This window comes from Schistocerca nitens, chromosome 3, assembly GCF_023898315.1.
Source record: "Schistocerca nitens isolate TAMUIC-IGC-003100 chromosome 3, iqSchNite1.1, whole genome shotgun sequence".
In the NCBI taxonomy this organism is placed as follows: Eukaryota; Metazoa; Arthropoda; class Insecta; order Orthoptera; family Acrididae; genus Schistocerca; species Schistocerca nitens.
Window position 1 is genome coordinate 386,804,354 of NC_064616.1, and position 15,184 is coordinate 386,819,537.

General features: G+C 38.5%; 1 protein-coding gene across 2 annotated transcripts in view; it reads left to right on the top strand.

The window, feature by feature from the left end:
- The window catches only part of LOC126249606 (synaptic vesicle glycoprotein 2B-like), a 343,706-nt gene extending 328,765 nt beyond the window's left edge, over positions 1 to 14,941 (top strand). Inside the window, exon 12 of one of the 2 annotated variants that reach the window (XM_049951273.1) lies at positions 14,122 to 14,941. In XM_049951273.1, the coding sequence (XP_049807230.1) occupies positions 14,122 to 14,302 (181 nt within the window). In that variant the 3' untranslated portion in view covers positions 14,303 to 14,941. The remainder of the gene's footprint in view (positions 1 to 14,121) is intronic. The other variant, XM_049951272.1, reaches the window with a different exon arrangement.
- The last annotated feature ends 243 nt before the right edge of the window (positions 14,942 to 15,184 follow it).

Below are 15,184 nucleotides of genomic sequence, written 5' to 3' on the forward strand. Positions count from 1 at the left end.
TTATTAATAGTACAGAAGTACACATCTAAAGAAACAAAATTTTTCAAGGGTTTTTCAGTCAAATTCATATTGATCTAATTGTATTTCACTGAACGTTTGTCACTTTTTAATAATTTAGTAATTAGTTTATGTTGCACTGCATGATACACTAAACCAAGATCACATGTGGTGCTTTCGTCATGCTCTTCTCTTAAGTTAACAACATAGCTTCATAGTTTATTTGTTCTTTCAGAATTACACTTTTCCTTAATTTTATGTCCCCTGTATTGTGCATGTTGCTTCAAGTCAGTTTGTCCACTGTACAAAATAACAAAATGCTGCCTACACAAAGTGCAAAATACTTGACTTTCTTGTGGTCCTGGCTTAACCCATGGAAACATTTCTTCCCATTTTTTGAGATATATTTGATGACATGTACATTGAGAGTGAAACTTTTTTTGCAGAAGAGTCTTTGATGGATCTTCTTCACCCTCAAACATTTTTAATGTGAAAGTAATTTTCTATTGAAAACAAAAAGATTAAAAACACACTCTGAATCATACTTGAATCACAGACATTGCTGAAGAAATTGATGTAAATTAATATGGCTGGTTGTAGCTTTTGTTTGGAAGCAGAAGCACTGCCAATATCCATGAAATTCAACATAACCAAAGAAACTGTTACAAAGTCATTTTTCAAGAAGATAAGTTTTAAGATTACATTTCTTCCATAAAATGTAACTTGTAATAGACTCAAATAGAAAACTAGAGAATTATTCACTCTGGGAAAAAAAATAAACTGAGGAATTAAATTTGGATGAAAAAATTGAAGAATCCTTTACCAACAGAGTGTCTGATAACACTAGTTCTTGTACAGTATGCGCTGATATATAAACATTAATACTATTTGTAAGTAAAGCTAACAGTCAAAGGTGAAGATGTTTGTCTTCAAGCAATATTGATTGATTCTGAACCCACAGCAACAATTGATTATTTGAGAATATAATGATTTACAAAATGGATTACTGTTAAGAATGCCAATGGTTTTCCTGCAGTGATAACACTGGTTGTTGTCAGTTCACTGAAGTTCAGTGCTGTAGGGCTGTACTCTTGGATGAGTAACCATCTTGGTCTGCTAAGCACTATTGGAAAATGGGCTGCACTCAGCCCTTGTGAGGCCAACTCAAGAGCTATTTGAATGAGAAATAGTGGCTCTGATAATGAAAACCGTAATGGCTGGTAGAGTGGTGTGTGCTGACCAGATGCCTCTCCATATCCACATCCAGTGATGCCCATTGAATGTGGATGATACTGCAGTCTGTCAGTACTGTTGGGTCTTCTGGGACCTGTTCAGACAGAGTTTACTGTTAAGAATATTGATTAACGAAAAGTTAAATACAATTTACATTTTTCTTTACATAGTGAACACACACAGCATGGAACTGACTGACTGTAGCACATACATATACATTCCCTGCTGAGAGCCCCCTCGACACTGGTGGTACTATCAGTGTAAATATATCACATTCCAACACACCTCCTTATGTTTATGTCAGAGTTCCTTGCTCAAGGGATTTTGGTCACAAGAGCAACTCCAATTTAACCACTTTAAATAGCGCAACCAGAATTTGCAGCGAGGCCAATATCATATGTTTCATGACATTTATCTACTTTGGTAGAAGTGTCACATAGAAGTGACAAGGGTTCGTGAAAGCACTTTGTAAAGCAACTTACTTTCAGATGTGGTACTTATTTGTAGTAATGAATATGAATTTAATTCAAACCTGTTGAACGTTTCAAATACTCAGACAGAAGTAACACGATGTCTGTTGAAGACTTATGACATCTGAAGAATGGAACTAGGGCAGTGTGGGTCACTAAAAGTCATGTACAGACTGTATTCATGAGTTCCTCTGAGAGGTTTTCTAGGAGAGGGGAAGGATCACATTAACTTCCAGGTGTAAATGGTGCTGCAGGGGCAACATCTTGTGCAGTACTGAGGACTTGGTTTTCATGCCAATCATTAGCTGTGGTAAAAATATTACACATAACTAGAACAATTCATGAAATCACATTTAAAAGATGCTCACATTAAAATGTGATACAAAATGGCTGAAACAACACACACACACACACACACACACACACACACACACACAGTTCACGTGGAAGTCTTTGCACCATGATTACTAGAAGGCATTTTACTAACTATTCTTTGAACCAAAAAGTTTATAGCTAGGATTGGCAGCAGCAAGAGAAGATATGAGTTGATCTAGTACGCTTGAGCTCACCTCAGATTGTAATTGACATATTGTTTGTCAATGTAATTTCCATTTTCATAGCTCTGTGGCTTGATCAGAATTCCCACAAAATCATCATTGCTCGTCGTATTGTTCATTTCTCATTGCTTTTGTGCTGTTAATTGTGATTGCTGTGAAGTGAATCATTGTTATTTTGATAGTGCAATATAAAAGAGTTGGAAAACATCTTATAAAACAATAGCACAATAATATGTAATAAAATTTACCAAACATTCCCACAATTCATTAAAAATAAAGATTGACTTATTTTAAAACTGGATGAAATTAAATGAAACACCCAGCACACTGCATGTCTGAACACTACAGATACCATAATAGCAAAATGGATAGGATGGATATGGTGTTATGGGCACTCAACAGTGATAATAGCAAAAGTCTGTCTAATTTGGACCACATAAAGTTCATCAATGACCGATCCTTACTGTGTGAACCCTAGCCTAGAAATATATTTTCTTGGGTAATACTCGATAAGATACATCACTTGATGAATATAAATTTTATTGCTTTATGAAACTACTCTACAGACAATAGCAAACAGTTGAATTTCAGTATTGTGTAATTTGGACCTCATCCATGTAATCTGGTCCATATAGTCATGTAAAGTGGACTACATGATACTAACCTGTCCATACATAACAAATACAGAGAAGTCAACTGGAAATCATAACAACCCAATATCAGATGATTACTGTGAACATTGATCACAAAGCCAGAAACTGTCATTTGTTAATTCAGCACAGTTTTCGCGTGACCATCCTCTGCATTTATTGCACTGAATCCAGTCCTCCTGAAATGATTCTCCATATACAAGACAGAAAGTCTCATTGCCATCTGAAGGCCATGTAACTTCAATCATCGTTTTTGTTTCTCATAACAGCCATTCCATATTTGCCCTATGTTTTGTCAATTGTGTCATTACCAGCATCATCTTATGAGTAGTTCTAATTAGAGTTATTACAGGTATTGTACCATACTTATGATGTTTCCTTCTTGATGGAAGGGGACTAATTTTGTTTGCTGAAAAACAGTCATGAAATGCATTCAATGTGTCAGGAGTCTGACGATATATACAGTGGGTGTGTGGTTGAATGAGAAGGTCTGGACACTTCATTCTCACCCCTTTGAGATTCAGGCTGGTTGGTTATAGATGATGGAGCGAAGTCACCTTTGATAAAAACATATCTACTCACTGGCCATAACCCACTTACTTGGAAAGCATTGATCACTGTTTCCACAGTTGCTATTCCCTGGTGGCCATCTGGAAATCTGTAAGAGTTGATACACTCATTTGTAATTTAGACCAGCAGACCAAATTACACACTTCAATGTGGTCCGAATTACATGAGCAAGAACAGCACAAAGAATGTCGAAATAGCACTACACCACTACAGCAAGTTTTAAATATAATGTGGTTTGAGCTAATAAAGTGGACAATATACTACCCTATAACTAGCCACATTTTTTAAGTAACACGTGCCGTGAGAACACACCAGCCTTTCAGTCCAGCTGTTTATATATGAGTGATGGCAGATGGCAGTGCCATATGTTTTGCATGGCCAATCACAGAGGTGTCTGAGAGGTGGTGCCATCTATTGAGCTTATACTGTACTATGGAATGGTCCAAATTACATGTTGGTCCAAAGTGCATGGACTTCCCATAAAAAACATGGGCCTAGGAAAAGTGAAATTGCTTTTTATTAAAATTTCATAATTCCTTGTTTAACATTAATTCTGAATTCAACAGGATGCTGATTATTTTAAAGGTATGAAAATAGTGATATATAATACTGTACATCCTTTTGTACAAGAAATTGTTTAAAGACATTTGTTTTTGCCTGCTTTTCAAAATGAGTGCTAAACACAAAAGATGGCTAGCTGAATGAAACGTCTCTCTACATATTGGCAAATGGCCAGCCTTACTGAATTGGTGTTGGTTAATGATGACAAATCTGAAATGGAATTCATAAATAGGTATTCTGAGGCCATGAAAAATTAACATGAGTCTTCAAAGATAGGAGAGTTTGCAATATCATCTCAGAGAATTTGCAACATCATCAATGAGAACACTACGGAGGTGCTGCACGCAACAAATGCAGTCTGAGTAGTGTTACTAACAGTATGGCTGAATACTGCATTCTTGGCAGCGTTTTCATTTGTTGGAGCTTCTCAAAAAGTGGATGGTCATGGAACAACAAGTGACTTATTGTCCAACTGTAGCAGCTGAAGAAGTCTATTGAGGTCAAAAGAAGGTGTTTGAAATGGTTGCCAATGACTAAAGAAAAAGTGCACTGAACAGACTCCTTATGTGAAAAGTTGCTTGTTAAGTGATTCAACCTTTTTCTGGATTATGTTTTGTATTTCTCATAGTGCACATCACTCTTTATTGAAAGTGCTCATGAAGTGAAGTATCACTGTACTTTGTTCATTGTAATAATAATACTGATGTAAAGATTATGCTATTTTTTCTTCCATGTTTTCTGTTAACTTGTCATTTCTTTCCTGCAGAGCATAAGCCATACCATCAGGAGTAAACTCAGTAACAATAATGGTACGATTCAGTGATTATACGCAAATTCCCAGCACTTTATCGCCACAACTTCATTTTGATGATTAATGTGTCTCATGTGTATCACTTGAAATTGACAGATTTTATTGTGTTTAGCAGTTTTTACTCATAAGGTGACAGTAGCAATATCTGTCATGGGTGCCACTTAGCCACATAAAAGTAAGCAGGGGTTGTAGGTCTTATACCACAATAAAAATACAAACATTTCAATAAGAGGGCTGCATCTGTTTACTTAGTTGTACTTTGATTGTGGTTCTGCTTTTGAGACACAAATAACCAAACCATTCTCTAATTAAAACCTATTTCACTTCTTAGTTTTTATATTCACCATCAAACAGAACACTAATCCTCATAGGTATGAAATGGCAAATGACACTGATAATTTCAAGGCTTAACTTGCCAGCTGTGGGTATTCTTCTTTTTTTATTTATTCATTTTTTTACATTACACATCTAGTAAAGTAGGACCAAATTGAGGAGCAAATCTCCAAGGTCATGGAACATGTCAATAAATGAAATTACAACATAAAAGTAATAACAGATAAAATAAAATGTTTAGGAACCCAAAAAAGGCAAGTCATAAATTTACATACATGCAATCAAAAATATAACACAGGAATTGAATTTTTCAAGGCACTCCTTGACAGAATAGAAGGAGTGGCCCATGAGGAAATTTTCAGTTTCAATTTGAAAGCGTGTGGATTACTGTTAAGATTTTTGGATTCTTGTGGTAGCTTATTGAAAATGGATGCAGCAATATACTGCACACCTTTCTGCATAAGACCTAAGGAAATGCTTCCAAATGCAGACTGGATTTCTGTCTAGTATTAACTGAGTGAAAATTGCTAATTCTGGAGAATAAGCTGATATTGTTAACAAGAAACAATGGCAAAGAATATATATGCTAAGAGGCATGGTAAAGAATATACACTCCTGGAAATGGAAAAAAGAACACATCGACACCGGTGTGTCAGACCCACCATACTTGCTCCGGACACTGCGAGAGGGCTGTACAAGCAATTATCACACGCACGGCACAGCGGACACACCAGGAACCGCGGTGTTGGCCGTCGAATGGCGCTAGCTGCGCAGCATTTGTGCACCGCCGCCGTCAGTGTCAGCCAGTTTGCCGTGGCATATGGAGCTCCATCGCAGTCTTTAACACTGGTAGCATGCCGCGACAGCGTGGACGTGAACCGTATGTGCAGTTGACGGACTTTGAGCGAGGGCGTATAGTGGGCATGCGGGAGGCCGGGTGGACGTACCGCCGAATTGCTCAACACGTGGGGCGTGAGGTCTCCACAGTACATCGATGTTGTCGCCAGTGGTCGGCGGAAGGTGCACGTGCCCGTCAACCTGGGACCGGACCGCAGCGACGCACGGATGCACGCCAAGACCGTAGGATCCTATGCAGTGCCGTAGGGGACCGCACCGCCACTCCCAGCAAATTAGGGACACTGTTGCTCCTGGGGTATCGGCGAGGACCATTCGCAACCGTCTCCATGAAGCTGGGCTACGGTCCCGCACACCGTTAGGCCGTCTTCCGCTCACGCCCCAACATCATGCAGCCCGCCTCCAGTGGTGTCGCGACAGGCGTGAATGGAGGGACGAATGGAGACGTGTCGTCTTCAGCGATGAGAGTCGCTTCTGCCTTGGTGCCAATGATGGTCGTATGCGTGTTTGGCGCCGTGCAGGTGAGCGCCACAATCAGGACTGCATACGACCGAGGCACACAGGGCCAACACCCAGCATCATGGTGTGGGGAGCGATCTCCTACACTGGCCGTACACCACTGGTGATCGTCGAGGGGACACTGAATAGTGCACGGTACATCCAAACCGTCATCGAACCCATCGTTCTACCATTCCTAGACCGGCAAGGGAACTTGCTGTTACAACAGGACAATGCACGTCCGCATGTATCCCGTGCCACCCAACGTGCTCTAGAAGGTGTAAGTCAACTACCCTGGCCAGCAAGATCTCCGGATCTGTCCCCCAATGAGCATGTTTGGGACTGGATGAAGCGTCGTCTCACGCGGTCTGCACGTCCAGCACGAACGCTGGTCCAACTGAGGCGCCAGGTGGAAATGGCATGGCAAGCCATTCCACAGGACTACATCCAGCATCTCTACGATCGTCTCCATGGGAGAATAGCAGCCTGCATTGCTGCGAAAGGTGGATATACACTGTACTAGTGCCGACATTGTGCATGCTCTGTTGCCTGTGTCGATGTGCCTGTGGTTCTGTCAGTGTGATCATGTGATGTATCTGACCCCAGGAATGTGTCAATAAAGTTTCCCCTTCCTGGGACAATGAATTCACGGTGTTCTTATTTCAATTTCCAGGAGTGTATATGTTGAGATGCCAATGTCAGAATACCGAGACTAATGAACACGGGTCAACATAAGGTTTGTGAACTACCACTTACTGCCTGAACCGCCAATTTCTGAGCCAAAAATATCCTTTGAAAATGGTAAGAGTTACCCCAAAGTATAATGACTTGTGACATAAGCAAATATATACCACTTCTCATGTCAAACTGTCACTTACTTCACTTACTTCAGATACCATTCGAATAGTACAAATGTCAGTATTAAGTCTTTGAAAAAGATCCTGAATGTGGGCTTTTCACAACAGTTTTCTATCTATCTGAACACCTAGGAGTTTAAACAGTTCCATTTCACTAATCATACACCCATTCTGTGAAATTAAAACGTCAGGATTTTTGAATTGTGGGTTAGAAACTAAAAACTGAGTCTTATTGTGATTTAGCATTAGGTCAGTTTTTGCAAGCCATAAACTTACATCATGAGCTGCAATATTTGGAACAGTGCCAGTGTTGCATATAATATTCTTTACTATGAAGACAGAGTCATCAGCAAACAGAAATATTTTAGAATTGCCTGTAGTACTAGACAGCACATCATTTATATAAATAAGGAACAGAAGTGATCCCAGCACTGATCCTTGGGGCACCCCCCCCCCCCCCCCGCCCCCTTTAACTGTGCCCCACTCAGATCCCACATCATAGCCATTCTCAACACTGTGGATAATGACCTTCTGCTGTCTGTTGTTAAAGTAAGAGGCAAACCAATTGTGAGCTACTCCCTGTATTCCATAATGGTCCAACTTATGGAGCAATATTTTGTTTTCAACACAATCGAATGCCTTAGTTAAATAAAAGAGGTGCCAAATGTTCAAAACCCTTCTTCTGACACACTCATTCAAGAGAAACCATGCTTTACATGTGTTTCCTTACCATCTAAACCTTCATTTCTAGTTAATCGGTCCACTAAGAAAATATCTCCTCTTAAGAAATCTTTCTTCATCTCTAACTATATGATTTATCCTGTAATACCCAATATTTCCTTGGCTTTGTTTAACTTTACTGCTATGGTATGTGCTTTAATGAATTGTCAGAACTTGGTAATTTGTTCTGAACTCCTTTGCATCCATATAGTGGGAACATTGCCAAAAGGGTGGACATTTCCCCGTATTTGTCTTCCTGTGTATGTCTTGAGAATGGCCAGTAAATTACTTCCAGACATGGCACTGAAACTGTGATCAGACTTCCACACCATTGGTAGTTCCATCTATCAGTTTCCAGGGCTACATTTTACCAATCTAATGGATACATTATATTTTAGGAGTATATTCAGTCTACAATGTGGGAGTTTAGTTCTCTACCATGATTACTTTTCACCAACAAAACAATTATTTGTGAGCCTGTATTAGTGATAAAAATAGACTGCCTACCATTAGTTTCACCTTGTACAGTTATGTTTGCCACCTGAGCAAGTCATCTCTCTTACTGGATTTGCTTCACAGAAGGGGAGTAAGGAGGAGTGGCACAACTGCTCTCTTAAGGTTTCTCATATTTGCACTCCTATACACATTCACTTGAGCATCCTGGTAACCTATTTGGTTAGCTGAGTGATACCATTAAGTCAGGCAATTCAGTAACTCATATCTGATCTTTCTACAGTTTGCACATGCCAGTTCCAAACAGTCTGGTGCCTTGAGGATTGTGTGTTTGTGACAAGTGCAGTGCATTTCAAAAATGAATGCCTATCTAAGGGGTTCACCCTGATGGGGGGTTGGACAAGCTGATTGGCCTCCTTGCGTAGAAACATGAGTCATATGGTCTCCTGCAGTGTGCTTTATGAAGTACACCTCACCTCAGCACCTACATGTGAGTCAATCACATGAATGAAAACATCCACACTGTGAGATCTGATCTCACAGAGTAGTATCTCTTTTTTTTTTTTTTTTTTTTTTATGTTCCACCAATATATATGTGCAACATGGCACAGTTCTCATGTTTTCAGCAAAGTGCTCTAAATGATCTCCTTAATTTTGGCATAGGGTGGAAAGCTTGCCTCTATAGTATCTAATGCTATGCATATTTTCATATCTATCCACAAGTCTTTTGCAAGGGTGTCAAATGCTATGGTATTTCTTAGCCCTTCCACAGAGTTTACATAAGTGCGTAATGTCAAATGTCATGGTATTTCTCAACCCCTTGACTGAGTTTACATAAGTGCAAGGCTCTCCTTGTAGCTTAAAGTTGGTGACTCCTAATAACACTTCATCACCTGATGTGGACATTTTCCCAACATTCATTTAATTTCATAAGAAGATGTGGGTATTTTCATTTGGTATGCCTGTGAATGTATAACCCAATACAAAATCAATTATAGGCTGGGACAGAATTATCTGTGGGAACCCCAGAAATGGGGAAACAAGGGTAATTATGTCCACAGTACTGCTTTGCAGTGCCACATTCAATAATTCCTCATTAAGACACCTTTGCAGGTCTTAATTCTCCACCCAGAGTTGCCCATCCTTGCTTACAATTCTGTATCCATCTCCAGCTGTCCCTGTGACCTGATTGTGGACATCTCTTTAAACTGTGCATGTGAACAAAACCAAAAGTCTTAGACAGCAGCTCTCAGTGGTGTCTTTGGTGTCAGAAACCCCAGCAATGCCTTTTCCTTAACAGCGGAGGTTGCCACTTACATCTGCTGATCGATGATCAGTATGGCAGCAACAGGGCGCAGTGGCACCTGATGATGTCAGGGCAGTGCTGGGTTGTTGTACTCATTACATGGCCTTGTGTGAACGTGGAAGAATCAGAGGGTGAGGCTGGATGGACTTGCACAGCAACAGCAGCAGTGACAGTACTGGAGAGACTGCAGCAGGCACCTCAGACTGACAAAGAGCTCCTGCACTAAACATTTGCACAGAGTCAGATGACCCCACATGATAGTTTGATGCATCCACTCTTGACTTAATAAATAGTATATGACACCTCAAAACCAAACCCATGGTGAATCTAACATCTTACTTCTAACACCACTTTATGGGCAGGGATGTAAAGTTTGGGCTTGCAAATAACATACTCGTGTTAAGAAAAGGAAACCGTATTGGTTTACTTTCTGACTGAATTACTAGAAGGCAAGAGATGGTATCTCCAGTAGCCCAAATCCCATGCTGGAGGAGAAGGAAAGTGAAAAGGTAAAGAAGAATAAGCGATTCAGCATCTACTCTAGGTAGTGACACAGGAGAGATGAGAGCTCTGTTTTGTGGTTGTGGCTCCCATAGCCTTCTGTCCCACAAGTCAGGTGACCCTGTGGCATGATCTAATTTTGAAGGTTACTTGCTGTAATGATTTAGCCTATTCTGGTGCAAACCAGTAGAGTGTTGTCACTTCAGCAGAAAGCAATGAATGGGGATGGTAGTCTTTATGTAAGGTTCTAACAGTGAAACCTTGTCATGTTTCTGGCCTGGTACAAGTGGATTCCTAGATTCTTTGCTGGAAACATTGGACAAAAAAGAGTGATGAAGAAAGCCTTTACAACAGTGTAAAGAAATGTCTCGAATGATGTCATTTGATATTGTTACAATAGATTTTGAACTTTTGGTCTGTATCTATGTCAGAGGGATAGGGAGTGGGACAGGGAAAAGGAGGTAGAGAGAGAGAGAGAGAGGGGGGGGGAGGGTTGGGGGGGGCGAGCTGAGACTGCATTTTGCTAGTAAAGGAGTAAAAGCTATATAGATATTTTGGTTTGTCAAGTGTACCTGTGATCCACACATTATTTGCAGGAGAGTGATTGCCTTTCCTTAATTTTTATTTATTGTTTCCTATTAGTTGAATGTTTGTTGCATTAAATGTCCATGAAAAATTAGACCAATGTTCCCTTGTACTGAGACATAATTCAGTATTCCTGTCATTTTATGAGCTGTGCTCATACACATAGACTGTACAGCACACTTCAACTCAAAGTATCATCTTGCAACATTGGCTCATTAAGTACCTTAAAAAATGTACAATGCTGGCTAATAAGCAATAACCAACAAATTCCTGAAATGAGAATTTATCAGTAGTAAATTTTTGAAGCCCTTCACCCTGCCCCCCTCCACCTCTCTCTCTCTCTCTCTCTCTCTCTCTCTCTCTCTCTCTCTCTCTCTCTCTCACACACACACACACACACACACACACACACACAGTTCCAAGGCACTGTAACTTGTGATCAGCTCATGTTAAATGAGCAGGCTGCTGATATGGGTGTGAAATTCTACATTAATTGTTTTAGAGCATATTGTGCTACCCACACTCTTAATGCAGGACATAACCACAACTTTGAGTAAGCAGAATTTATAATCTTGCAGTGTAGCTATCCATCCACCAGCGGGCTTGTGCATAACTTAAGGAAACTCTTACATGACCTCTCTACACATGAGGTTGGTTGCACACTGTTGCATCATGCCCATACAATAAGTATCTAAAAGTTTATCAAGTGGCTTTAGGAAGCAGCCATTGAATAATACATGTAGACAACATGAGTAATTCTGATGAATTAAATAACAGTTAATCAAGGTAACAATCACTCAGGATAATAATGTAGGTATACCACACATTTGAACTTTTTATTGATTTTTTATTCACAGAAGATATATTTCTAGCAGATCAGTCACAGGAAATTGCTGCCAAAAGCCCAAAAGTGCTGTGCAGCACACTCAAATTTAATAAAATCTCCTTTCAATAAATAGTTCACCAAGAAAGTTCATTCACATAACTTTTCTAATACTCACGGTTTGTACACCTCAAAATCACCAACCAACAGGCAGATAATAACTAATTTCCATACAACTGTATACAGAAATGTGCATAAATCAGTCACACTGGAACACACGATCAACCCTACCCCACAAACTTCCAGAAAAAGACACCAATGTCCCTCTTTTATTCTCTTTCCCTAGCTATATTATCCACATTGCTCAAATGAATATCTGTATACCTGTCCACCATTCCTATACACAAACATTTCACAAGATTTAAATGTTTCAAGTACATGCATTAAGTAGTATTTATTATTCACACACATTTAAAAGTATTTTCGTTTCATTTAGACATCATCCTATAGTTAATGTTCTCATTTCATTTTCAACATTGCTAATGCTAGTCAAACCTGCTGCTTTATTCAGTGTTGATGTTTTCACACTACATTACTCAAATGTTTTCCTGTAAATATTAATAGGCAAATTTATCATTAAATAAGCATGGATGAATAAATATTAGTGTCAGCTATCAATTCAGAGGCTAACTTCTTCATGCATTTGTGGAGAATTTTGTTTTGGGCACACACCAATTGTAGTCATAGAATTCTGTTTACAAACAATCTGTAGTTTTATTTATCCTTACATCAGTCATTCATTTGTTAGATTATTTCATGCACAAACAGTTGCTACATTGTGTGCACAGGCAACATGTTGATGTCTGTCATTAGAGTTGTTAGAAGATTTTATATGAACCATTGTTAATAACTATAAAAATGGTGCAAACATGGTGATATTTTTCTACAGACTCATTATTTGTGACTTTTAATATTTTTATTTTTATTTGTTTATTCCTTTATTTTTTGTGAGTTGATATTTTAGCTTCAAATCCAGCCAGAATCGTGTAACTTTAGCATGCTGTAACAAGGCTGTTCTCCAATTCACTCACTATCAGAAATTCCCAGCAACATCCAATCAGTCTCATCTTGCCATCTATATTTATTACTCAACAATACACAACACAGTTCCATTGCTGTCAAAGCTGGCATAGTACACAGGCCATGCAACTTTTATTGAATGCTGCCTTACACTTCAAAATGCCACAGATACTTGATGCTATTTTTCAAAATAGACAAACAGTGTCTGTAAACAACATTCAGAATGTTTTACCAGTCATTTATTTCCTTTATAACAGAAATCCATTCCATTCGAGAACCTCTGTCTGAATGTCCACATTGTCAGGAAATCTCTTTCCCTCAGATGTCATTTCATCTTGCCAAAAATATTGTTTGGACTTTCCTTCCTGATTAGCATCATCCATTTCTGTGTATCATTGCTAAAATTGTTGACACCATGTCACTGTGGCTGGACACAACATTGCATTTCGTCCATGCACTCCCAGAAATTCATGGTGAATCTGTGTGCAATTTAGACATTTTGCCCACAAGTACCATGCTCCATACCTCAACTTTGGAGTATGTTTCCAGTTGCTGTGCCACTTCACTCAAACTCTGTGATAGACTAATAATATTTACCTCAGCAGAACTGTGTTTGCAGGAAACCTGGAACATATACTCCCTTCTGACAATGTGGTACTCTCATGACAAGTGTAACTTACTTTCTGAAGGCTCTATATAGAACTTGTACACATACCTGTCATAACATCCATGTAAGTAAAATAAGTTCTCAGCATATAGCAACATGCCCTCTTAGTAAAGGGCCTCAGTACATAGCACTAATGATTCTTATACAAATGATACTGATGATTTCTCTAATAGCAAGCTATTCTGTCACATGACAAGTGTAAGGTGCAGCCCTAAACACACATTCTGTCTCCTATTTACAAATATTACACTTTTCCAGTGGCATTCTAGAAAAGGAGAGCATCAACTTATTTTTCTTTTCCTTTTTAATTATAAATGATCAGCTCATTTGTTTCATTATGCTGTCCACTAATGCACAATATTATGTAGCTTTGAACAGGAACATTACCATCACTTTTTCTAACACCTGGAAAGGTTCTTCTTTCTGATGGAATTCACATAATACAGTATGTGTGTTTATCACTGTATGAAGTCACATGCTTCCATGTCATAAGATGGTCTTTCTACAAATTTCATACTATCCAAACAAAGAACTGAAATGGAATTTGGTGAGTTTTCATAAACTCATGTAATTTATACTCTTTTCTTTCCACAGGACTACTGGATTTGGATTCATGTGTGCAACATCCCGTTTAAGTGGAGTTATTGGTATGAACACCTTTTTAAGTTCCATCGGCTCAAGTAGAGCAATTCCTATGCTCATTACAACTGCTGTCCTCCTCATTGGAGGAGTAGTATCAATCAAACTGCCAGAAACTGGCAGTTCATTGCTGTAAAAGATTTTAAGAATGCATATTTGAATTTTCATGTTTAGAGATGCAACAACTACATTATGTATAAACTACTGGTCCAGTTATGTCCAGGAACACTGAAAGTCAGAAAGAGAAGTGTTTTCTCTGACAGTTGTAAAAACTCATTGTGTATATATATTTTATATGGCAGTTTATTTTCAACAGCAGAAAGCATACATATAATTATGTGTATCTTGTTACATATGTACACTACAGGCAACTCTAAAAGTATCCTAAATAAAATAAATATCCTAGTATCAGACTATTATTTTGACATACATTTTGGAAAGCAGTTCAACACAACAAGCTGCATTTAGTTTTGAATGCTGCCTCATCTGTCCAGAGCACTTGTTAGTTTCAATGATATCAGTGGATGAACATAAAAAGTTGTTAAGTAAGTTGTTAACTAATGTATCTATGTGAACATTAGTAAGAGCAAGAATAACAATGAAACAAGTGTCTGTGTATATAAATTTGAAGGCCATATCTCCAAAGCTTTAGTAAGAATATTTTTTTAAAGACTAGACTGCTATGAACTAAATTTTTCACCACCTATTTTGCTTAAGATTGTTGAGTAGATCATGTATTTATCTTACTGAAATAGGATGGTCTTTAAAATACAGACATCAGCAGATATAATTCAATAATAATTGTGTTTAGAGTCTGGAAGACAATAAAACATTTCATTTCCTCTATGACACGAATATTTGGAATTAAATTTTCCATCAAACGATTGACATATCAACCAATTACCATGGAATGTATTTATAGTTGAATAACTGTGTACTGAACTAGAAATAAAAATATGATTTAAATTGTTTTCTGGCTTTCAAGCCTGTCTAGTTCCACACTGGTACCTTGTTTTGA